The sequence below is a fragment of the Polypterus senegalus genome, chromosome 6 (genome assembly GCF_016835505.1).
Source record: "Polypterus senegalus isolate Bchr_013 chromosome 6, ASM1683550v1, whole genome shotgun sequence".
In the NCBI taxonomy this organism is placed as follows: domain Eukaryota; kingdom Metazoa; phylum Chordata; class Cladistia; order Polypteriformes; family Polypteridae; genus Polypterus; species Polypterus senegalus.
The window spans coordinates 106,743,514-106,769,709 of record NC_053159.1 but is presented as its reverse complement, the minus strand read 5'-3'; the positions used below and the strand labels follow the sequence as shown (position 1 = coordinate 106,769,709).

The 26,196-nt window shown below is 40.9% G+C and overlaps 1 protein-coding gene across 4 annotated transcripts in view; it reads right to left on the bottom strand.

The window, feature by feature from the left end:
- sez6b (seizure related 6 homolog b) overlaps positions 1-26,196 on the bottom strand; it is a 618,004-nt gene that overhangs the window by 30,153 nt on the left and 561,655 nt on the right. For all 4 annotated transcript variants that reach the window (XM_039756704.1, XM_039756707.1, XM_039756705.1 and 1 more), the window contains exons 11-12: positions 13,522-13,716; positions 864-1,055 (exon numbers count right to left, since the gene is read on the bottom strand). In XM_039756704.1, the coding sequence (XP_039612638.1) occupies positions 864-1,055; positions 13,522-13,716 (387 nt within the window). The remainder of the gene's footprint in view (positions 1-863; positions 1,056-13,521; positions 13,717-26,196) is intronic.

The following is a 26,196-nucleotide window of genomic DNA, read 5'->3' as shown; positions in this document are numbered from 1 at the left end:
TATGGTTTGTTAATTTATTTTTAAAGTTTTTTTTTTTTTACTTATGTTTTTCTCAAACAATTAAATAAAAAAAAAAAACCACTTTATTTTTCTCATTGGCAATGCTGGGTATTTCAGCTAGTATTTCATAAAAAGAAGATCACTGAGGAGCAGGGCATAGGTCTCTGTTCATTCATTTACAAAATTTTAAGTGCAATTACAACCCTCTAGCAAACCCTTCTAACCAGTACACAACATTACTGCAATACAAGGCAGAACAAATGTCATCCCTGAAAAGCAGAAACATGATCACTATATTATATTATCTGCCAACCAAGCTCAGAAACATTGAAGAATGTCTACGGTTGGTATCTGCTTACTGACAGAGATAAGAGTCAAAATATGATCTGGACCCATGCCTGGCCACTGGGTTCAGGGAGTAAAATAGCAGAGCCTGGATCTAAATAAAGAAGGGTTTAAAAAGAATTAATACAATGTAAATATAGTTTCTACCGTGCTATCAAAAATTTGGAGATGTTTATTTCCCAAAATGATTTAAGTACATAATAGGTGAATGCCGAGAAATATGCAGTCCTGCAAGGAGACAAGATATGTATGGCATGATCTGCTGCCCAATGAATACATCTATAGGCTGGTGAAAGCCTGAAGAACATGCCAATGCCAATAAACGAATATAAAACAGTGGCAAAAAGAAACAAAAGCGAAATTAGAGGGGCAGCTGGTACGACATTCCACATTCACAATCCACTTCTCTCCTATGTGCAGATTCAAATGCTGCCACTAACATTTCTGTACAAAAGTCTCTGCTGCTTTCTACTTCTGCTCTCCCAAGAAATGGACACAAAACATGTGCTGATACTCACGGGTGCACTTGGGTAGTCTCTCACTCCATTTGGGGCTTCCTGCGTCTCGGCTGTAGCAAGTTAGCAGACTGTTCCCTGACAAAGCGTAGCCCTTATTGCAGATGTACTGAACTGTGGTCCCCACAGCCAATTTGGGGTTGGACATCACTCTTCGGCTGTGGTCCACTTCACCAGGGTCTGGACAGGTGGTCACTTTACACACAAAAAAGAGAAATGAAAGGATAAAAGTTACTTGGCTGATCCTTGTGGTTTTTTCTTCAGGCCTGTGGTAAATTCTGAGCAGTGGGGGGAGCTGTTGCCTTTCCTTTACTCACTGTAGCCAAGACATGTTTGCTTGTTGCTGCTTGTTTTAATGCTGTAATTAGCTGTTCCCAAATGAGCTACGGATCTCTATTAAGGTTTTGATTGTGCACGCCTGCTGTTAAATGCAGTGTGACCATTGTTTGGGCATAATTACTCTGGTTAGAAAAACACTTTAAGATTTCATAGAAAAATATAAGACCAGTCTCTACTCTCAATCCTGTGACTGGAAACCAGCACACACAAGCACTAGTGCACAGTTTTATCACATTCCACTTGGTTTGCTCCTTGTGAAAAACAACCTTATCTATTTCGAAGAGTTAAAGAGCTGGCAATATGGTTTGGCACAGAAATGGCTGGGGGGTCTGGCGGCAATGCTATTCCTTCACTGAGGGATAGTAGACAACACAAGTCTGTATCTGCTAAAGGACAGTAAAGTCTCTTGAGCCAACCAGGGGACAGATACACCAGCTATAGCACTTTTAACTGGGGCATCTGTTCAAACGTTACCAAAATCCATTACTTTTCTTGGGTTAAGTCAACAAATTGGTCAACACAGTAGCAGAAGGCACACACAAACTAGCCAATTTATTTTGCCATTACACCCAAGCACTTACTGTCTACACTCTCTGGTGGAGACACAGCCCCTGCTTCTTGGAACAGAGTCAAGAGTGACTGAGTTTGATTGCAATGATTTTGTATTTACAGTACATAGCTCTCTATAGCAAATATGTTAGTGGTCTATAGAGTGCCATACTGTAAATGGGTTTGGGATGGTTAGCGGGAATATCATAAGGTGGACATTCTAAAGCAGCTCAAAAGCCGGAGAGAAGAGGTCTTATTAAAAGGTTGGCTTAGTGGCCACTGCATTAGGTTATAAACCAGAAAATTGCTGGTCTTAATTTCCCAGATCCCCTAATGTTTACCTGCAAGAAACACACATAAAATTGTGTGATAATGTTTTAAGTTTAGACCATTGTATTTAAAAGCAACAGATAAATAAAAAGTTGAACTAGGACACTGACACCTTTTGAAACATACCATAGTATCCTTAATGAGCACAAAAAGTTTAGACCTAATCTAAAATCTCACCTAAAAGCCTGAAACCAGATCATACTCTAGTGCCATGCTGGCTCAGTGGCAGTGGTGTACCATCTTTTGACCTGGGCTTTGGATGCCTCTTACTGGTAATACTCACACTTAACTTCATATTTTCTATCATCCAACAAAACACAAGCAGCTAAAACTGTGAACCGTATATATTAAGATTATATTGTTTTAAATTAGAATATTGGTGTAGCCTTTTGACTGGCAAGATGACCTACAGTATGTAGACACACACACATACACAACCTGAATTGGATGAGCCAAAGCTTATTTTGGCAATAAGGAGTACAAGGCCTAATTTCATCCAAAATATATCATCATCCTGCCACAAAGCGCCCACATATACTCATTTTGGAAGGCATTAGCCAGTTATCCAGGTTATCCAAGTGTTTCGCTTGGGCTAAATCTTTATTCTTCTCAGGGCATTATTGCGTAAACGTGAAGCCCAGGATCCAATCACAGCCAGATTAATACGCATGTTCCACCCAAGATATAAACCACATACACTATATTGCCAAAAGTATTGTGATACCCCTCCAAATCAATGAATTCAGGTGTTCCAATCATTTCCATGGCCACTGGTGTATAAAATCAAGCAGCTAGGCATGCAGACTTCTACGAACATTTGTGAAAGAATTAGTCATTCTCCGGAGCTCAGTGATTTCAATTGTGGTACTGTGCAATAAGTCCATTTGTGAAATTTCCTCACTACTAAATATTCCACGGTCAACTGTTAGTAGTATTATAACAAAGTGGAAGCAATTGGGAACAACATCAACTCAGCCACGAAGTGGTAGGCCACGTAAAATCGCAGAGTGGGGACAGAACATGCTGAGGCGCACAGTGTGCAGAAGTCGCCAACTTTCTGCAGAGCCAATAGCTACAGACCTCCAAAAGCTCAAGAGCAGCGCGTAGAGAGCTTCATGAAATGGGTTTCCATGGCCGACCAGCTGCATCCAAGACTTGCATCACCAAGTGCAATGCAAAGCGTCAGATGCAGTGGGTGGAAACACACTGCCAGTGGACTCTAGAGCAGTAGAGACGTGTCCTCTGGAGTGAAGAATTATGCTTCTTTGTCTGGCAATCCAATGGACGAGTCTGGGTTTGGCGGTTGCCAGGAGAACGGTACATGTCTGACTGCATTGTGCCAAGTATAAAATTTGGTGGAGGGGAGATTATGGTTTGGGGTTGTTTCTCAGTGGTTGGGCTTGGGCCCTTAGTTCCAGTGAAAGGAACTCTTAATGCTTCAGCATACAAAGCCTTTTTGAACAATTTCATGCTTCCAACTTTGTGGGAACAGTTTGGGGATGGCCCCTTCCTGTTCCAACATGATGGCACACCCGTGCACAAAGCAAGGTCTATAAAGAAATGAATGATCGAGGTTGATGTGGAGGAATTTGACTGGCCTGCACAGAGCCCTGACCTCAACCTGAACATCAGTGACTGACCTCGCAAATGTTCTCCTGGAAAAATGGTCAAAAATTCCCATAAACACACACCTAAACCTTGTGGAAAGCTTTACCAGAAGAGTTGAAGCTGTTATAGCTGCAAATGGTGGGCCAACTCTATATTAAAGCGTATATATTAAGAATGAGATGTCATTAAAGTTCATGTGTGTAAAGGCAGGCATACCAATACTTTTGGCAATATAGTGTATTCAAATCAGAATAAGGTTTTGCATTAAATTGTAAAACTGCACATTTATAATGTCTTGGCTAAGTCTACATCGCTGACCACCTTGTATTTTGACAGACATCTGGAGGACAGACAACTTGAAGAAAGTCTTTGAAGCTCGTAAATTGGATATTATCTAACGGACAATGAAATTAGATGCGCAAACCATTTGTCCATCCTTTTGCTGAACTTGGTTTTATATTAATGCATTATGTCGAGCTTGACATTAAGCATGGATTAGATGGGACAGTACAGTAATGGACAGTCCATCCATCCATCCATTTTCCAACCTGCTGAATCCAAACACAGGGTCACGGGGGTCTGCTGGAGCCCATCCCAGCCAACACAGGGCACAAGGCAGGAACCATTCCCAGGCAGGGTGCCAACCCACCACAAATGGACAGTCCAATGCAAGCAAAATTCAGAACAGGGCACATTGCCTCACAATGGGCCAGATTTTGAGCAATGCTTCTTTGAGACACAGCTAAATACACACTCAGACCAAACATTGACCATCGTGTGAATCAAACTCAGGTCATTGAACCAGACCACTGCACCATTATGATGCAGGTTCTTTAAACAGAACTATAATAATCATTCCTTCTAAAAGCACTAAAATCTGTCCACTATGCCATTCTCATAGACTTGTTTTCAGCTAGGGGTCAACACAAACAGCTGCAGGCTCCCGGTTAGTACTGATGATTATAAAATTCAGGGTTTAATGAATGGGCAGCTCTACATCAAAAACTAGAAAAATGACACCAAAGAGCCAAGATGGAGAAAGAGGAGCTCCCGTCATCACAAACGCCATGTTGGGAGGATTTGAGTACTATGAAATGAGAGCAACTCTTTGCTGCCATTTCAATAAACAGATTTTTTTTTAAAGATCATTTCAATTAATGACTGTGGCATGACAAAGCTGTTCTCTTAGGACCATCGGCATGTCTCTACCAGCACTACTCAAACAGAAGGCACTTTTTTTGGTAAAAGAACTGACTACGCATGAAGAGTGATACTGCAAATGCTGTGATTTCACATTCCATTGCTCTTTTGAAACAGGCAAGATTTGTATAAACTTTACAGTGGAATAAAGGTCACTAAAATTGTAATTTCAATATTATTACGGTTACAGGACAGGCAGAGTCAGTTGTACTCATTGTAATGGCACATTGCTTCTTACCATTCTGATGTGCACATCTCAAAGCAGTCTTTTCTTTGGAGTAACCTAATCTAATTTTAGGGTTGTGTACTACCCTTAAATGATTGCAGCTTATTCCATATTAACCTTTTTTTTTCGATACTGGATGACAGAATGTGCACTGGGAAATGGCAGTGACTCTGTTATGACAATATGCAGAGGGTTTTTTTTTAAAAAAGATCAGTGGACACCTGTAGGATCCAGCAGCACCCACAGAGAAGACCTAACTCAACGTATTCAACTCTGATGTCGTTGAGAAAAAATGATGCACAAATGAGAGATTATGAAGTGCTCCCATTATTAGAGCTCCCCATGCTCAATCATTCATTGCTGGAAAAACGGCTTTTTCCACTAAACGTTTGTGAGGAACCAGCATCTGTCTTGTCAGGGACCAACACCAAATGGCACAGCCTCAACAGCAGAGGTGTTCATGAACTGGCAGCAAGTGAGAAAGGTTTGGAAATTCAACCTAGGTCTCTATAGATGTGGGGCTGTACCACTCTGCCTGCCAAGTCCAGTACAAAAAACAAAAATTAAAACCAGGAGCCTACGCGATACAAGCTTTGTACCAGCGATTTCTGCCTGATCTGCTAGTAGCAGAGCAATTGGCTACTGAGTGATACGCCACAGTAAATTCTTTCATCAACTGTGAGTGCAACCTGAGATGAAAGAAGACAACACCATCTTTCCAGCAACATAATAGGTGGTGAATGTGCGTGATGAATGCAGGAGACAGTGCAGGCTGTTCTTCATAAAACAGTAACTAAAAAGTCAGCTAGTATTTCAATTAAACAAATATAATGAGCTCATACATCACCTGCATGTCTCCACCAGCACCGCTCAAACTGAAGACTCTTCTTTTGGTAAAACAGCCCACTCTACATATTTGTAGGCATATTAAGTGACACTACGAAAGTGGTAATTTTACATGCTATTCCTCTTTTGAAACAAATAAACTGAAGATGCTTATTTATAGTGGAATACCTTAAAGGAATGGAAATGTGCTAATCAAAGGTTGCTAAAATTGGCATTTTCAACATTTTTAAGTTATAGGGCAGACAAAATGTTCATGACTAGATCCTGGTAAAGGCACACTCCTTCTTGCTCTTCTGACATGCAGGGTTCAAGACTATCCCATCTTTGGAGTAACCTAATCTGATTATGCAGTACAAATGATTACAGCTTAACCTGTATTAAACTTTAAGAGACCTAAGGTCATCTGGCTATTCCAAAGCTCTGCAATGCAACCCTCAGCGAATTCATATATACACTGAGAAAAGTGCTATAGAAAATCAAAATGGACTGGCAGCTTTCATTCTTGTTCTGCGCTCGAGTCTCCTTGCACATTTCCATGACACTCAGGTTAAATGGTGACAATAAACTGAGTATGTCCTCTAATGGACTGGTACCCTGTACACGGTTAGTTCCTGCCATGTACCTGATGCTCATTAAATGGTGCCAGTGACTGTGGATAATTGTAAAAGTCAGTTTACAGCATGAATGGTTTGATTAACATATCATCTTTCCCTCTTTGTCATACTCATTGTTTAATTGATCTAAATCATTAGTTTAATTCTTTTTTTTTTTTTTGCTGTTCAATTGTTAATCTTTTTAAATACCCATTAAAGTAACTCTTCCTATTCAATCAAGTATATTACTGAATCATAAAATGAAGTTTATGTGTTTGTGCTAAGGCTTTTGGCATTCATGAATGAATATCGATTTATATAACGTTGTCCTTAAGGGAAAATTATGTTTCGCCACATTTTCTAGGAACGAGTTCCAGACGGCAGTTGAAGATCTAGTTATGAATAAAATCCTGGCAGTTCTAGCAGTTTACACTATGGTTATGTGCCAACTCTGAATTATATTTTAGAAATAGTTGTTTCAGATATTTTTATATTCTGCATCAACAGTATTTCTTCATTTTCTCCTTCACTCCAGCTTTATCTGATTGAGAGTTTTTTTCATTGCATCAGCATTTGCTCCTAAGTGATAGCAATGAGGGAACGGTATGGGTACTGCTTTTTTAGAGTAAATACACTATATAACACTTCTCTGGGTTGCTTGCAGAATTGTTACTTTTATTCCATGCATCATAAATAATTTTGAATACTCTGTTTAGCTTGAAAAGTGAAGAATCACCTGAAAGATGAAGTGAAATAGGCAAACATTCTGCCTTACAACTTCTGGGACCAGTTTTTCTTTTTCTTTCTGAACTTATTTAAAAGACAGGCTTAGTTACAGGACACACTCTGGACCCCGTGGAGGAGGTAGCAAAGGAGAGAATGAAAACAAAACTGAGTGCCATTATGAACGATGCTGCACATTCTCTGACACACTAACACTGAGGACAGAAGTGTGTCAAGAAACATTACTGGGGGTCCTTTATACCAACAACAATACGTCTGCATAATTCCTTACTGTGACTGGGACAGCTAAGTCAAATGTTTTTATTCTTTTGGTGGTAAATTGAGGTCCGCGGTTGATTGCCTTTTTAAATAAATAATTGCCGCACACATGGCTTTAAAGAGGGGGCGTGGTAGCGTTGCAGGAGCAGTTCTTGGGTGCAATGCGGCATGGGGAGTTTCCGCACTTAAGTGCACAGGTGCAGAGTCGCCCGTGGCCGTAATTGATGCCAAGAGCTGCGAATCGCCACACTTGTGCCACATCCCCACATAAAAAGGAGAAGCGCGAGTGGGGGGAAGATAAAAGAGAATAAATGGAACGAAAAGTTCACAGATTCAGATGCGGCTGAAGAGCAGTTTCAGGCGGGACAATCTGGCCATGTAAGCAGGGAACGCAGCACGAACAGTGGCCCTGCGAAGGAGCGTAAATTGTGGCGCTCTAGGGGCTGGTTTTCCCCACTTATCAATGGTGTGGAGTGGGGTGAGCATGGCTGATGACCTCCCCAGGAATCTGAGGTACAGCTGCGAGAGCGTGAAGTATGACGGGAAGAGTGCTTACCTCGGATGGTCTATCTGTGCTGTGTTGGGGAAACCAAGATGGGGATCAGGGGATGAAGATCGTGGTTGTTGAGTCTCCATCGGCTGTGTGAGTTATGGGTGAGCCGGGGAGAAGGAACTTTCCTGGGATCATCCGTGAATGAGGAGTCAGTGACTGTGTTTTTAACCTCTGTTTTTAAAGGATTTATTTATTGGGATTTTATCCCCCACCTGCTTTTATGGATTATTTATTTATGGACTACATTTGAATCACGGCATTTATTTGGACACTATTTTGATTTTATTTATTTTTAATAAATGCACTCAGCACTTTTTACACAATCCCCTTGCTCCATGTGTGATTTGTCCCTATCTGTCAGCTCATTTGGTTACACTATCGACAGTATCGGGTTTGAGAGGCTCCCAAATGGGAAGAGGGAGCATTGGAGTAGGACCTTCACCGTCACACTTTTTAATTTTTCTTCCTTTTTAGTCATTCTGATGTGTGTTCAGACCATAGTGTGTGTGTAGATATATCAATTTATGTATTTATTTATTTAAAGAGACCCTGTAAAAAGAAGGGGCAAAAAAAGTTCAGTCTGTCTGTTTTTAATTTCTGACTGGTCGCTCTCCGTATATCGATTTTGTATATTCTGCTCATGTCTGTACTCTGGTTTCCTTTTACATCCCTAAGATGGCTCTGAGTATATGGACAGTAGGGGAGTGTAAATAGGCTTTATGGTGTAGTGGACAACACAATGGACTTTAAACTGTTCAAGTTCAATTTCCATCACTGACACTGTTTGACCCTGAACAAGTCACTTATCTGCATTCCAACTGTAAAAAATTCCAGTAAGAGAACACAGTAGATGAGACGGAGGAAGACACTTGTCTAATTCTACAACAGTCTGGATATCTTTGATCCAGAGGAAGAATAGTTGCTCCAACCTAACTGCGAAAACCAGACTCCCCACCCTCCGCCCCCCTTCACCTTCTACCATTTTCATCACACCCACTGTTTAAAAGGGTCCCTATTTCCATCACAGTATCATTAAAAAAACTGGAGGAAAAGAGGACCATTTTCTACTTTCTGGTGCTCTACAAACATGAAAATCCAAGAATGTCCACAGCTTGCTCAGAGATAACTCCATCCTAGAAACCTAGAGAAAGATGTGGTCTGGCTCACCTCCTCTTCTAAATTTTCTCCCTTGAGGTACCAATAAAGACTCTGGTACCTTCTTGTAACTCCTTTCCAAACCAATCCACACCCCAACCAAATCCTCCATCTTGCTTTTGCTTATTGGTATTATGAAGAGAAGGATATATCACATGTATGTACAGTATGCATCACCAGCACCACCTTCTCCAATAATCTCCCTACAATTTCAACAAAAAATGGGGATTATCTCTTCTGGGATACCAACCCTTCATCTTATCTGTGATGTGTTTTAAAATATATAAACAGTTTTACTGTATTGTAAGCTTTTGAGTTCCCTTGAACAAAGGTGGCAGTCAAATATACAACATTATTTGGTCTTTATGCTTCATGTCTGATCTTGTTGGGATTGGTTCAAGTGCCCTGCAATCCTGTACTTGAAAAAGTGGATTCAGAAAATGGATGCCATGAATGGAGTTAAGTGAGGCTGGATGATTAACTACCATCCTGGACCACCTTCTTGCTTAAACGGGACCATCTAAATTAAGTGTCAGATTACATTTTTAAAGTGCCACACGTACAGAGGTCATTCAAATGAGTTGACTCTTTATCATATACTGTAAGTACCTTTAATAAATTAGGACTCTCACTATGCAATTGACAGCTCACATTTTAATGGCCTGAGTATCAAAACTTGTGATTTTAATGCAGTGAAATCATTTCTAATTGGACTGAACCCAGCAAACCAGATCCATTTCATCATTCCCCTCTGGCATCATTCTCAATGTACTCATTCACTTTCTCACAATTAAAAATGTGTGCAGCACAGGATTAAAAAGGACTGCATACATTTTTACCTTTCATCTCAATGCTTTGAGAGGCTTCTTCCAATCGCAAACCACATACATGGGTTATTTAATTTGTGCCACATCGTGAGAGATGTGGTATTGCTCCATTGCAACTGAAAGGTTACTGGCTACACTAAAACAAATTAAAAGCTGTGGTGTCCTTGCATGGCGCATGTAAGGTGAATAATGTACGTTTTGTTGAGTGTAGCCTGAGGTAGGCAGGCTTTGATCTTTTGCCATTGTTAACCTCACTTTGTTTATATGATACACAAACCAGGACATTAATATTATTATTGCCTGGAGGCTGCAGCACAGATCTGAAGATTATTAGCCAAGAAGTCGATGAACAGAAGTACTGTTGTGTCATGGAGAAACCACCATGCCTTGTCCACAGAGGATACTGGGGAAAGTTATTAATGGGATTTATTATAACTTACCAATATGGTATAGGCATAACAATTTGTAACAATAGACAGGCAACACCGCTTAATATCTCAGGGGCTACGCTTCAGAACACAAGGCTGCAGGTTCAACTGTGACAGCTGGCAGAGCATTGGACCCAGAGCACTTAACCTGTCTGTGATCTTAAGAGATTGAACAGGTGGATGTCAGTGTTCATGTGAGCCATTTAGCATGAATGCTGCAGTATAAAACAAAGAAGAATATGGCCAATTGCAAGTTTGTATCACATCTCATCTGGGTACTTTTAATAAATTAGGACTCTCACTATGCAATTGACAGCTCACATTTTAATGGCCAGAGTATCAAACCTTGTGATTTTAATGCAGTGAGATATGCAGTTGCTCAGCACTCAGCAGTTCCTCATTGGTGACAGTGGACAATTATTTTATGAAATCAGCCAGGCATTCTCCATGTGCATTTTACAAGATTCCACTTCTGATTAGCTACTGCACAGGCCATGGCTGCTATGAAAGTTTTTCTTGGATACATTTTTCTTTTTCTTTTTTGAACAGTGCATTTCCTTCACCACTAGTCATAATGACAAACCCTCTGTCAGATTTTATAAACCAGTCAATTTCATTCGGTCTAGTACATTTCATAGCACTTTAGATGTTTACAGATTGAGGAAACTAAAACATGGTGAGTTTTCTAATGTGGGCCCTTGTATTCCTCTTTAATTCCCAGCTTAGTACACATAGAAAGGATGCCAAAACCTGACATGCATCCCCTCTTACTACTGTCTACTGACTTTCATCACCACAAAGAGCCTGCGCCTGAAGCTCTTACACCACCTGTTTCTTTTGGCCAGTTGCTCTGCTACAGCTTGATACAACATTTTTCCAGTTTCTACTTAGGAAAGCTCTTCACTATTCCCCACCGACAAAAAAAATACATGCACTCGGTTTTCACGTTCCCTGCTACTGTTGACTTCTCACCATTCAAACCCTTTTCTGACCTTGTATCTTCTATGTAGATGTGCGTGACTAACAGCGATGAATCATAACATAAATCTATGTATGATTTAGGACAGTGAGAGGAGAAATTCCAAGTTGAAAGACATGTCTGGGAGGCTTGCCAGCTGTGAGGTCAGTGACATCACCTTGGTGACTACATCCTGTCCCTTCTGTCCATTTATGGCATTTCCAGTACAGAGTCATGGATAAGTGGAATCTACTGGCAACAATCCTGGAGTTTATGAAACCAACAGAATTTTTAGTTATATTTTGTATAATATATGGATTTTTGGCCACACTGTCCACTCCCAGTCTGTTTCTCTCCTTCTATGTCTCATACATCTGTGTATATGCTAAGGCTTCTTATTTATCATTGTGATGGACAGTGATGATGTGATACATGGAGGTCAGACATTCAAATTAGGAGTTTTACTGTACTCTGTACATCAGTGGTTCTCAACCTGTGGGGCGGGCCCCCCTAGGGGGGCGCGAAGATGTGAAAAAAAGAAAACAAGAATCAAAAATATGAAAAAAACATCTTGTTGAAACCAGAACAGATTAACTTAAACTACATTCTGATACTAGAACAATAAATATAGAGTTAGATAAATGTCGATAAAGTTAAGTAGGTATAATAAAATATGAATCTATGATATATCATTAATTAAAACAGAACAAATTGGTATTAGTGGGCTCTTTTCAAAAAAATGTTAGGGGGGTGCGATTAAAACTGTTATGAAAACTCGGGCCGCAATACTTAAAGGTTGAGAAACGCTGTCCTAGATAATAATAAATTACTTGTATCGAGCCTTCACAATGAAGAAAGAAAGTTAAGTAGGTATAATAAAATATGCATCTACATTTCAAATAAATGTTGGGGGGGGGCACGATTAAAACTGTTATGAAAGTTCGAGTAGCAAATATTTAAAGGTTGAGAAACGCTGCTGTACACATAACAATATTACTACAACTAATGTCACTGGACAACCAAATGAAACACAACTTGGAACTATGGGGAAAAAAACCACAAACACATGAAAAATGAGCAACCTTTACACTGCTTTCTCCACTGTCGTTAAATGAACTATCATCCAAATCCTATCAGACCACGCTATTCACTGCCATGACACTCCCCACTGATGTCACAGAAGTGTATTAGATCCGTCTACTCTTATGATGAAGCACTACCACTCTGAACCTCAAACACATCAGAAACTTTCTTTGCTGCTTTAACCTTTCCCATTAGTACATGTGTCTTAATTCGTTAAATTATACGTAAGCACAGGAAGGCATTTTCAGGTTACGGGTGCGGATTTTCCACTGCAGCAGCATCAGCCTACAGGCTCTTGAGGAGATCAAGGCAACAACCTGTCAAATCAAGATAAATAATAAAGCCCTCAGCACCCTTTATTGTGGCTCCTATATTAAAATGGGCCCCTATTCTTTAAAGACAGCCATTTAAAGCTGGGCCCTCTGAGAAGATGATCTCAAAAAGGAATGTCCATTAGCAGGCATTTTACTTTAACATGCCAGTCGATATAGTATCAGTCCCTTGAGAACTGCACCACTGCCAGCATGTGGGAAGTGTAATCTTCCAGTAGCTGAAAGCAAACGTATCACTTATAAAGTCATGTAATTATTCAGAGTCCTAGTGATTTAACAGTACATTTAAAATGTTAGCAATATATGCACCTCTGATGCTGTATGTCCTGAGATGACATCCTGAATCCCCCCCAATTGTTGCCGATGACATTACAATGATGATTTATTTGTTTTTCCCAGCTTACTCCTCGAAAATGAATAAGGATATGCTGAGAATTTCAAAAACCACCTGGAGTGCTCTTCTTTACAAGCTTTGATGCTCTAGCACATATCTGGGGATACAATGACAGCTACAGTTCAAACCAGTTACAGCTCCCATGTATTGCTGTTAGTGAAGGCACACTAAACTCCCCAAAACACAGATCCCTGCTAGCGAACAAACCTGATGGCCTAAAGAGACAATTTGCACTCACCCTTTATACAAGAAGGAAGGTCTCCGCTCCACGTCAAGTCCCACTGGCACATAAGAATCTCAGTACCCTGCAGGTCAAACCCAGGGTAGCACTGGTAGGTCACCACTGTGCCATGGATAAGCTCTGGATGAGAAGTGGTTTTCCATCCATTGGAAATTTCTGGGAGCTCAGGGCAGGTGTCATTGCGAGGTACCTCTAAAGTGAAAAACCAGAAAAGTGATCAGAAGAGGTGGGCAAGAGACCAGGCTAAAGTCAACAACCCACATTCAACCTTAAAGGTCTGTACCCTGGAATTTTAATTTCTTTAATATTCTTACATAGTCAGGCACACACCTTGTAATATTAATAACAAGGAACTATAATCTAGCATTACATTTATTTAGGCAACTTGGAAACATGTGCTGGACTTTTCATCCTACACCCCAAACATTATTAGCTTTATTGTAAATCCATCCATCCATTATCCAACCCACTATATCCTAACTACAGGGTCACAGGGGTCTGCTGGAGCTAATTCCAGCCAACACAGGGCTCAAGGCAGGAAACAAACCCCAGGCAGGGTGCCAGCCCATTGCAGGGCACACACACACACACACCCACACACCAAGCACACACTAGGCATAATTTAGGATATTCAAAGCACCTAAGCTGCATGTCTTTGGACTGTGGGAGGAAACCGGAGCACCCGGAGGAAACCCACACAGACACGGGGAGAACATGCAAACTCCATGCAGGGAGGACCCAGGAAGCAAACCCTAACTGCGAGGCAGCAGCACTACCCACTGCACCACCATGCCGCCCTTTATTGTAAATTCTCCTGTAAAGTAGCACTGCCCACACAGGCTGTTTCCTGGCATGTGTCCAGAGCTGAAGTAAAGGTCCCTAAGAGTTGGATTAAGTGGATTTGACAATGTTATGTAGTCTGTAAACAGCAAATTACTTGTTTGACCAGAATAATCTGTCAGAAGTAAAACTCAAAATGGATTCTGAGAGGGTCATGTAGACTTGGTCAGTGGTGAGCCACGTTACAGCTGATAGTGCTTGTTTTAAATTCACTGGGGAAAGGAGTGCTTTGAAATATGGGACACCTATCAGAAGCAAGATAGAAACACAAACTAGAGACTCAAAGCAAGGCTGAAGTATAGGACCTCAATCTATTAAAGAATACAAACTCATGCCACAGACACCAGGCCCCAACTTGTATGTCTTTAGGAAGTAAGACAGAATTAAAATATTTTGAGATAATCCAAGCAACCACAGCAAGAACAAGCAAACTCTATGCATAAAATGGCTGGACTGGAAGTCAAAGGTAGGCACGTTAGCCAGAACAGTTTACACAATTCTGCCACTGAAGCACTGGTTGCTTACAAGTCACGCTTACAAACTGAAGTGAAGTGGTTTATAGCAGAATTACAACAGACTATCCCATCCACTTTAACTAGAATTCATACAGTTAACACCATAAATTCATTCATTTTCTTTACCTACATTTAATGTTACAAGTAAACAGGTAGCAGTAGCCTAACTCAGCTGCAAATGGATCAAAGCTAGAACTGACCCAGGATGAAATACACATTGACATCATTTTACCAGGGTAACCTAGAGTTGCCAAATATCCTAACATGTACAACGCTGGGAGGAGTGAGGAATTTAGTGATTCCAGTAAAAACCCACACCGATATGGAGGACATACATTCTCTACAGAAACAATGATCAGGCAGACCCTTGTAGCTGTGAGTGAACAGCAAAAACCATTAGACCACTATGCCATTCCAAAGGTCAAAATTAAAAAATAAATTCCACTTGATTCTTTTTTTGCCTCTTATTATTTAAAAACTTCCCAAATTAACCACCCTCATTGCCACACCACACACAGCCTTAACATGTAATTAGTTTTCGGGGATCACTTAAAAAAAAATTTGCATGCGGTTGCCCTAAATCATTCACCCACATCAGTTTCTACGAATACTCCTAATTATTTCTAATTATTTTAAAGCTTGTCATTGCCTGTGTAGAGCTTTCCCTTTCTACCCATGGTTGTGTGGTTTTAAATACTGTGGTTTTCTTCCACACCCCAAGGACTTTTATGGTTGCCAATTAACCAATCACTAATTGGTCAGGGTGATCGTATATGAGAATGTTCATGTCGTCTACTCAGCGGTTGCAATGGAGCAACACCACATCTCTCAAGATGTGGCACAGAACAAAAACCATGTACAGGTGCCGGTCATAAAATTAGAACATCATGACAAAGTTGATTTATTTCAGTAATTCCATTCAAAAAATGAAACTTGAATATTAGATTCATTCATTGCACACAGACTGATGTATTTCAAATGTTTATTTCTTTTAATTTTGATGATTATAACTGACAACTAATGAAAGTCCCAAATTCAGTATCTTGGAAAATTAGAATATTGTGAAAAGGTTCAATATTGAAGACACCTGGTGCCACACTCTAATCAGCTAATTAACTCAAAACACCTGCAAAACCTTTAAATGGTCTCTCAGTCGAGTTCTGTAGGCTACACAATCATGGGGAAGACTGCTGACTTGACAGTTGTCCAAAAGACGACCATTGACACCTTGCACAAGGAGGGCAAGACACAAAAGGTCATTGCTAAAGAGGCTGGCTGTTCACAGAGCTCTGTGTCCAAGCACATTAATACAGAGGCGAAGGGAAGGACAAGATGTGGCAGAAAAAAGTGTACAAGCAATAGGGATAACCGCACCCTGGAGAGGATTGTGAAACAAAACCCATTTAAAACTGTGGGGGAGATTCACAAAGAGTGGACTGCAGCTGGAGTCAGTGCTTCAAGAACCACCACGCACAGACGTATGCAAGACATGGGTTTCAGCTGTCGCATTCCTTGTGTCAAGCCACTCTTGAACAAGAGACAGCGTCAGAAGCATCTCGCCTGGGCTAAAGACAAAAGGACTGGACTGCTGCTGAGTGGTCCAAAGTTATGTTCTCTGATGAAAGTAAATTTTGCATTTCCTTTGGAAATCAAGGTCCCAGAGTCTGGAGGAAGAGAGGAGAGGCACAGAATCCACGTTGCTTGAGGTCCAGTGTAAAGTTTCCACAGTCAGTGATGGTTTGGGGTGCCATGTCATCTGCTGGTGTTGGTCCATTGTGTTTTCTGAGGTCCAAGGTCAACGCAGCCATCTACCAGGAAGTTTTAGAGCACTTCATGTTTCCTGCTGCTGACAAACTTTATGGAGATGCAGATTTCATTTTCCAATAGGACCTGGCACCTGCACAAATTGCCAAAAATACCAGCACCTGGTTTAAGGACCATGGTATCCCTGTTCTTGATTGGCCAGCAAACTCGCCTGACCTTAACCCCATAGAAAATCTATGGGGTATTGTGAAGAGGAAGATGCAATACGCCAGACCCAACAATTCAGAAGAGCTGAAGGCCACTATCAGAGCAACATGGGCTCTCATAACACCTGAGCAGTGCCACAGACTGATCGACTCCATGCCACGCCGCATTGCTGCAGTAATCCAGGCCAAAGGAGCCCCAACTAAATATTGAGTGCTGTACATGCTCATACTTTTCATGTTCATACCTTTCAGTTGGCCATTTCTAAAAATCCTTTTTTTGCATTGGTCTTAATTGATATTCTAATTTTCCGAGATACTGAATTTGGGACTTTAATTAGTTGTCAGTTATAATCATCAAAATTTTAAGAAATAAACATTTGAAATCCATCAGTCTGTGTGTAATAAATGAATCTAATATACAAGTTTCACTTTTTGAATGGAATTACTGAACTAAATCAGCTTTGTCATGATATTCTAATTTTATGACTGGCACCTGTATGTGGTTTGTGATCGGAAGAAGTCTCTCAAAGCGTTGAGATGAAAGGTAAGAATGTGTGCAGCCTTTCTTGGATAGGCTCCTGCTCCCTGTAATCCTAGAACATGTGCTCATAAATTGGATGTATGGATGGGCCAAAGCATTCAAGTGCACCTTTATATATACTAAACAAAAGGCTTTTCTGCGAGCCTCTGATTTGTATTCCCATGCTTTAGCCACTAGGCCTCACTGCTTTCCTACTACATCGTTAGAAGCAGGATGCACCTTGTTCAGGTTACAGCTTTCTGTTTTCATTTTGGGAGATTTTTACTTATTCAGTCTGCACACATACATTTCCAAAAGGGACATTTTTGGGCAATTAATCTCATCAGCAAGCTGAGATGTGCACACTGCTTGTTTTAATTCAGAATTTGTGAAATATGTGGAATGAGAATGAGATCTTGTAGGTGCCAGATAAGACAAAGACTCCAGAGTGGGGTCTGCTAGCATTGCTGAATCATATAATTCAGAGTCCTGGGTTAAAGCCCCCAGCTCACTCAATGCCTGTGTATAGTCCGCATATTCTCCTTGCGTCTCTGCGGATTTATTTCAGATATACAATTTTTCTCCGACATCCCAAGGTTGTGCAGATTAACTTGACTGGCATGTATAAATTCAATTCAAGTTGTTTTATTAGACATATGAAATAAATAAAATAGAATGATTATATTCAGTAACAGAAACAATTGACAGCACACAAAGTAAAACATGGAGCAGACTGAGCAAACACTGCTGTACACAAGATGAGCGGAAAACAGTGCAGTGAAACAAATAGCATTATTACTGCGCACATACAGTAGATACTGGTGCATGAAGTAGTGAAGAGTACCTTATCTGTCTATTTAAGATATGGATGGCTGTGTAGGAGAAACTGTTTTTGAATGTGGGAGTCAGTACTGTAATGCAGCAAAACCTACTAGCAAACTCTTTGGGGTGAGCAGCTTGTGGTCCAGGTGGTCCCAGTCCAGTAATATGAAGCACCTCAAGCTTTGATGCAACAATGACTGACTTACTGTATGTCCTGTCAACAGATAGTGGCCAAGTTCATGTGATCTTCTGTCGAGACCTCAGCCCTGTGTGTAGCATTCCTATCCCAAACTGATGAGTGTTTTCTGTCCACCTCACCTACTGTGAGATCTGAAGACAAAGGATTCCAAAGCTGCTAGCACTTTCAACAGAAGAGCCATCAGTGGTGATCATTGTGAGATGCCTAATGAAGGCCAGAGAGATCTATTTTGGTTTTAACTGGTGTTGAGGGTAAGGTTGTTGTTATGGCACCATTCGAGCAGCTCTACCACTTCATTTCTGTAAGTGGGTCCATTATTATTGATGATCAGACCAATCAGTATAGTTGTCATCAGCAAATCTGATGATGCATTTGCTGCTGAACTGGGCCACACAGTCATGGGTAAAGAAGGAATAATGTCTCGGTGTAATGCGGTAGCCCTGGGGCACCTGTTGAGAACCACAGTGGATGAGGTTGTATTGCAGAAACTACACTATCTGGGAACCACAGTCATCATGCCAGTGTGTGTGAGAGAATGTAATGCAGTGAGCAGATGTCACACCAAATGCAGCCAAGATGGTCTCCATCTCCCCACAACTCTGAAACAGAGTAAGTGGATTCAGAACATGGATGAATGAAATAATGCCTGAAGAGGTCTATCTAGTATATGGACTAATGAGGTTTACGCAGTGTGACCGAGCTCCTCCAATAACAGACAAGATGCGTTGGCTTTATTTTTTATCTAAAAGTACTTGCCATCTGTCACAATGATGTTATTTCTTAAGGCTATAAGCTCTGTCATCTATAGGTTGCTGAGGAAACTGATAATTTGAGTCATTAGCTGTGGTAGTGCAAGCTGCAGATTATAAAATATTCAATACTCAGTGCTCACCAATATAAAAAGGTTTAAAGGAAAAAAAATAATTGTAAATTGCAGCTAATAAAAAATAATAAATAACGCTTTTTACAACAAAGCTGAGCACAAAAAAGCAAAATAAATGACTTTATTTAAAACAGCCAAATGCTAAAAACAAACAAATAAATATCATTTTGACTAAGCAATTGAAACATCATGTGTTTAATACTTAAACACATTTCAAAGCACTCCTTTCCCCAATGAATTTAAAACAAGCACTATCAGCTGTAACGTGGCTCACCACTGACCAGGTCCACATGACCCTCTCAATATCCATTTTGAGTTTTACTTCTGACAGATTATTCTGGTCAAATAAGTAATTTGCTGTTTACAGACTACATAACATTCAAATCCACTTAATCCAACTCTTAGGGACCTTTACTGCAGCTCTGGGTACATGCCAGGAACCAGCCTGCGTGGGCAGTGCCAATTTACAGTAGAGTTTACAATAAAGCTAACATATTTTGGGGTGTAGGATGAAAATGGGGTACCTGGGAAAAAACACAATGACATGAGGACAACATGCAAACCCCACTGAGACAAAGGCTAGGTGCAGGATTTAGACCCAGAATGCTGGATCTGTAAGGCAGCAGGACTAACTACTATACCATCCTGCTGTCCATCTATGGGAAAGACTGAAAAATAAAAATGCACAATACAATGAAAGCCATCATTGCCTTTAGCACGCCCTGCAGGTGCAGATAAAAATTTGTTTCACTTTTCATAGCAGTTAAATATTGTCCTTTTTCCCTCAGATGGGGGCAGCAGACCCAGAAGATGGCCAGGCTGGATCTGAGAACATGTCACTAGCCATGACAGCCCATTTAAGACTGCACTGCAGATTCCTTGCGTTCAAGTGAAAAACAAGGTTGTATAACTCATTCCAGAATGAGGCATCCTCATATGTTTAATAAGAGGACATGTTCTGAATAAATAAATGTTAATATTAAATAAATAATCTCTCTATTATAAAAATAAATCTTAGAAGGTTGGAAGGAGATGAGATGTGATTTTCTCATGGAGACACTTTCACATCCCGCGAGAGAAGTCTTTGTGCCAAGAGATTTAACCCCGGGCCGGAAATAAAAGACAAAGAGTAGAACATCGAGGTACAATGTCGTAAAGAATTCAAAAATGTTGGTGTGGCACACATACAGAGCAGGTTAGAGATAATGGAAAACAAATGGAAATTATTACTTGGTGAAATAACAGAACAATGGAAAGAGATTGAAAATATTGTTCGGATTTAAACTTTAAGTTGGAGACTTGTAGATCGCATAATTCATGTTGTCATCAGGGAAAAAAAAGTAGTGTTTCTTACCATTGAAGAGGCGTATCCGCGAGAATTAAAAGATTTGTTGTTTGGTAAAAGTGAAATCCCATGAGAGAAATCATTTCTCATTTGTGTGAATGCTATTGTCAGACACATTTCTTGTAGAGAGAAAGAAACAATATTCACTCATGGACAGTTATACGTTGCATTGTCACAATGTAAAGGTAAAAGCGAAAACAGATCAATTATATGGACATAGGTGATATGACAGAAGTGCACAGCACGAGATGCAGATCACGTGGCATAGCATCAGCAGCAAGCCAGCAGCAGATCAAGCAAAGAGGAGGTAAAAAAAAAACTATTTGTTTCCCATTGTATCACCGTTTTAAGAGGGGGTTTCAGAGGAGCGACCAGGTGTCCTTGGGGTGCGTCCAGCCCCCCTCTTCAAAATATGAGCAGCAGAGATGCAAAGTGGCTGGCGCATCGCGCAGGCTGGAGGGGGGATTGTGGAAGGGTTGGCGAGCAAAGCCCCCTAGTAAATATTAATATTAAATAACCAAAGTGGCAGGAATCATGGTTACTCCTGCAGCTGTCTTTAGCTGACTATGGTGCCCAAGACAGACTGGTGGCACCCACTGTGCTTTGAATTCTGAATGTGAGAGAAGAGGTGGCCTTTTACACACAGAGCCACTGTGTTTCTTTGTGGTCATTCATAAAGAAGGGGCAGAGCAGCTATGAATTGTTAACTACAGAAATGAAGCAAATAGATTGTGGTGACATCTGAGATGTCAGAGAGTTTCAACTCTGCATGTAGGATATTGCATTCTGTGTCAGGGAGGGCAAAAAGTTTAGAGTAATCAAATGTGATTAATTTAGATGGGCCCAACAATCCCTACGACCACCTTTTGGATTGTGAAGAAAAGTGGTAAAAATGCAGTCCCTAAAAGATCAGTGACTTTGTGACAAAAACAAGATGTCACTCAATTATTAATGTAAAGGCATCTTGCTGGGCACAGCTGCAGGGCATGGCTAGTAGACAGAGAGAGAGAGAGAGAGAGAGAAAGAGCGAGAGAGAAGAGGGAGCAGAGCAAAGCATTGCTAAAGCTCTTAACATCCTAGGTGTCACCTCAGCATTTACTAGGATTTGTATCTAAAACCTACACAGTAAGAATTTGTGAAAGAGCCTGTGTAACCCACACAGCTGAAGGAAAAAAAAATAGCTTGTATTCTTTTTACTTTATTCCTTCTTTTAAACTCCCTCTCACTACTGTGTAGCAGCCATTATTGTTGAGCACATTGCATGGATGAACAGAACCATGCTGTGCCTTGTCTGCCCAGTGCCCTCTGCAATATCTTCACCATTTACAGGTGTTGCTCTTCATTTTCTGTTAACAATGTTGGAGGCCTTGACACAGCAGTAGGCCTTCTCAATAGTGAGAAAGGTCTCATCATAGCATTAAGGTCTGTCAAAAGCATCCAAATTAACTTCTGCCCTGTAACTGACAATTTCAAAACGTAAGGGTCGGTTACAACTCTCCCCACTCTGAGGATCACGACTTTGGAGTGATGGAGTGGGTCTATATGCTCCACGGATACTTAGAGCTGTGTTATTGAATTATTACATTCTCATTATTTTTGCCCTTGGCAGACGCATCTAAGGGAAGGGTTCAGACTACAAGCAATACAAAACTGAACCCACATGTGTACAAATAAAATCTAACCAAGCACAGGGCCCAAACAGTCTTTAAGGAGCCAAAATGTGAGCTCACTACCTACAAAGTAAAATATAATGCTAGTATGATTATGGGCAAGAATGAAATGGATGGATAGTTGTTGTGGTAAAGTGAGGTCTGTGGCTCATTGCCTTTTAAAATAAATAATCGCCACACTCACGGCTTAAGGAAGTGGGTGTGGTAGTGTGGTTGGAGCAGTTCCCGGACGCGAGGTAGCGTGGGCATTTCCACACTTAAGTGCACAGTTGAGGAATCGTCCGCGTCTGTAACTGATGCCGGGAGCTGTTAATTGCCACACTTGTGCCACGTCCCCATATCAAAAAAGAGAAGCGTGAGTGCAAGGAGGGGAAAAAAGGAGATGGAAAATAACGAGAAAATGAACAGAGGTTAAAAGGTTGCTAAAGAGCAGTCTCGGGTATTACAATCTGGCCACCTAGAGAGGAAAGGCAGCATGAACAGGGGCCCCACAAAGGAGAGTAGATTGTGCCATTCTAGGGGCTGGTTCACCCCACTGATCACTGGTGTGGAGCGGGGCAAGCATGGCGAATGACCTCCCCAGGGATCCGAGTTACAACTGCTGGGGTGCGAAGAATTATGTGTGGAGTGCTGACCTCGAATGGTCCGGCTGTGCTGTGAGGAGGCAGCCAAGACGGGGGTTGAGGGATGTAGTTCATGGCTGCTGAGTCTCTGCCAGCTGTGCGAGCTATGGGTAAGGCGGGGAGATGAAGAAGAAGGAGGTGGGCTGTGATCTGACTGCATTTTTAACCTCTACTTTTAATGGATTTATTTACCGTATATACTCACGGATAAGTTCTCCCGCGGATAAGTCAGGGCTTGATTTTCCCGTATAATTTCTGGTATTTTATAATGTCGGTCGCATAAGTGGAATGCAGAAAACTCACGCTATTGGTCCAAGAAATTATGATACTTTATGCTAATGCCCACCTGAGAGAGTAACCACAGAGCACACTGCCTTTTTTTTCTATGTATTGTGCCCAAGTGACCACACAATACCCGAACTATTCTAAAGCAACATTTGCACCGTTTTGTGTTTTTTTGTATCTCACACCCTTATATAGTACACCTTTATCGTAAGAGCATCCCTTATCTATGCTGGATCAGAAGAAAATATGAAGCTGGTTTTAAATTAAAGGTTGTTGAAATGGCAAAACAAATTGGTAGCTGCGCTGCTGCAAAAAAATTTGATGTGTCTGAGAAACTGGTGTGAGACTGGAAGAAGCAAGAAGATGTAAAAAAAAAAATTAAGTGTCGCATTTTCAAAAGATCTTTTAATCCTAGCGGATATGTCTCTTCATTGGGAAGAAACACTAATGACAACACGAATTAGACGATCTACCAGTCTCCGACTTAAAGTTTAAATCGAACAATATATTTAATCTCTTTTCGCTGTTCCGTTATGCCACTGAGTAAAAATTTTCATTTGTTTGCACTAATGTGATCTTTGCTATCATTTTTTTGAGACTTTGGAATTTTAGTACTTTCATTATCTGTAACTTGCTCTGCATGTGTACTGCGCCAACAGTTTTGAATTCTTTACGACGTTCTACTTTGTCATCTTCTCTTTTGTCTTTTATTTCCGGCCCCGGGCCAGAAAAGGTCAAAAGGTCAGCAATTTAACCGATGTCCCATGTGATGTCATATTTTCTGGATGTGCAGCTTCTACACAATCTAAGGTAGCTATAGTATTGATTCATCTTGCCTCAGATTGCCTAACAGATGCCTCTCGTCACTGCATTGGGTTTTCCTCTATCTTATGGGAGGCTGGGGTCTAAAATTCAAATGCTCGTTTGCACCGGAACGTGTTCCATTTAAGTTCATGAGAGGGCTTCCCAGGAGTGGCCTATTTAACAATATGTTAGTAAAATATATATGTGTCTGGGATTTTTTGAACATATGACTAAATAACTTCATACATGGATATGAAGAGAAGACTTTGTGCTGCAGGTTTGACAGGGCAAGTGGTATTTAGAAAGTCATTCCTCAAAGGACAAAATAGGGTCCATAAATACCAGCTGTGCAGACTGGACACAGTCTCCTCTTCACAGTAGAAACTAATATTTGCTTTTTTCCACCACTGTTAAGCTGTGCTTGAAGCTGCTGTGCTGTGAGGTGCCTATCATGCAAGCTGGTAACCCTCAGAAACTTGTCTTCTGATTGTATTGTGACTTTGGCTCTGCTGGATCTCTTCCTTTCAGAGTTTCTTCCAGTTTCTAATTGCCTTTGGATTATGTAGAACACCACTGTACTCATAGAAAATTAGATTTTTTCTTGCAATTTCTCTAAATGAAAGGCTTACACTTTTAAGGGTAATAAAGTTCTGTCTCAATTCATTTCTTAATTGCCATTTTCTTGCCATTACTGTTGTAATTTACGACTTTCTACAGTGTAATATTGTCCAAGTGGTACTGCAGAGGGTGTAGTAGCACAGTGTGTTCCAGCTCTGCTTTAAGACAGACAGAGCATTTTTAAGTAATTAATAGAAGTTAGCATGTATTATATCTTTTAAGTGAAAGAAAACTGTCAGTAGATACTCATCTCTAGATTTATAAGAAAGGTGCTGGTAAGGCCATCTTGGCTGTGGCATCCACAGGCTCACGTGTGGGCAGTCACTGGGTGAAAACTTGAGAAACACTTGATCTATCTAATGTTATAAAGATGATGTTGAAAGATGGAAGGAGCACTCGAAAGAAGCCATCCAGTAGTCACCTATTGGGACTACTGCATGTGTTCATTTCTGACGCTGAGTTAGGTCACTGTGATGAATTAGAAGCCCCATAAGGGCAAGGCTGCCAGGGTGGATGAACCTTGGTGGGAAATACAGAAGCACTGGACATTGTTGGAGTGTCATTTCTAACATGCTTTTTCAATTTTTCTATGTCATGAAAGGCAGACTGGGATTGTACAAGAGAGTGTGTTCAAGTTACTGAAGAGAAGCATGTGCTGGGTCTTCTAAATATGAAACGGTGGACCAATTTAATAATCTTGCATGGATAATTGATGAGTCGGGAGATTTTTTTTGAAGCATAATAGTTTATTTGATCAATCAGTTTTGGTTTATATATTGTAGCACATTTCATTGTAAATTCCACACTATAAACCATTTCATACTCTGTGGAATGAAGTGTTACAGGATATACAAATGATAAAATTAGAGTACAGGTGCAGACTAAAGGGCTTAAACTGGCTACATAATGGACTAGCAGTAGAGTCTGAGCCCATTTCTCTGAAAGCACCAGGCCCACGAAAAAGCATCTGGTGATAATAATTACTGTGTCATTAACCTGCATATTTGAGACTGTTTTTCCAATTAATTTATGCCTTGTGGATGTGCCATGCTCGAGTTATGAAACCTGGCTGAGTGGATGATTCTGTTCATCTCCCCTTCTGCCAGAAGACATGCATACTTTTTTTTCACTCTGCTCAGGCAAAGAACACAAGCCTGGCAGTGTGACCCTCTCTGCTTTTATCTTCCTCTAAGCAAACAGGGAAAGCAGAAACAAAGATTGGGAATAACTGTGTTTGCAGTGCATATCTGCATAATTCTAAATACACACTTCTGATTTTGGCATTGTAATAAGACTATGGGCGGCACGGTGGCGCGGTGGTAGCGCTGCTGCCTCGCAGTTTGGAGACCTGGGTTCGCTTCCCGGGTCCTCCCTGTGTCCGGTTTCCTCCCACATTCCAAAGAATGCAGGTTAGGTGGATTGGCGATTCTAAATTGGCCCTAGTGTGTGCTTGGTGTTTGTGTGTGTCCTGCAGTGGGTTGGCACCCTGCCCAGGATTGGTTCCTGCCTTGTGCCCTGTGTTGGCTGGGATTGGCTCCAGCAGACCCCTGTGACCCTGTATTCGGATTCAGCGGGTTA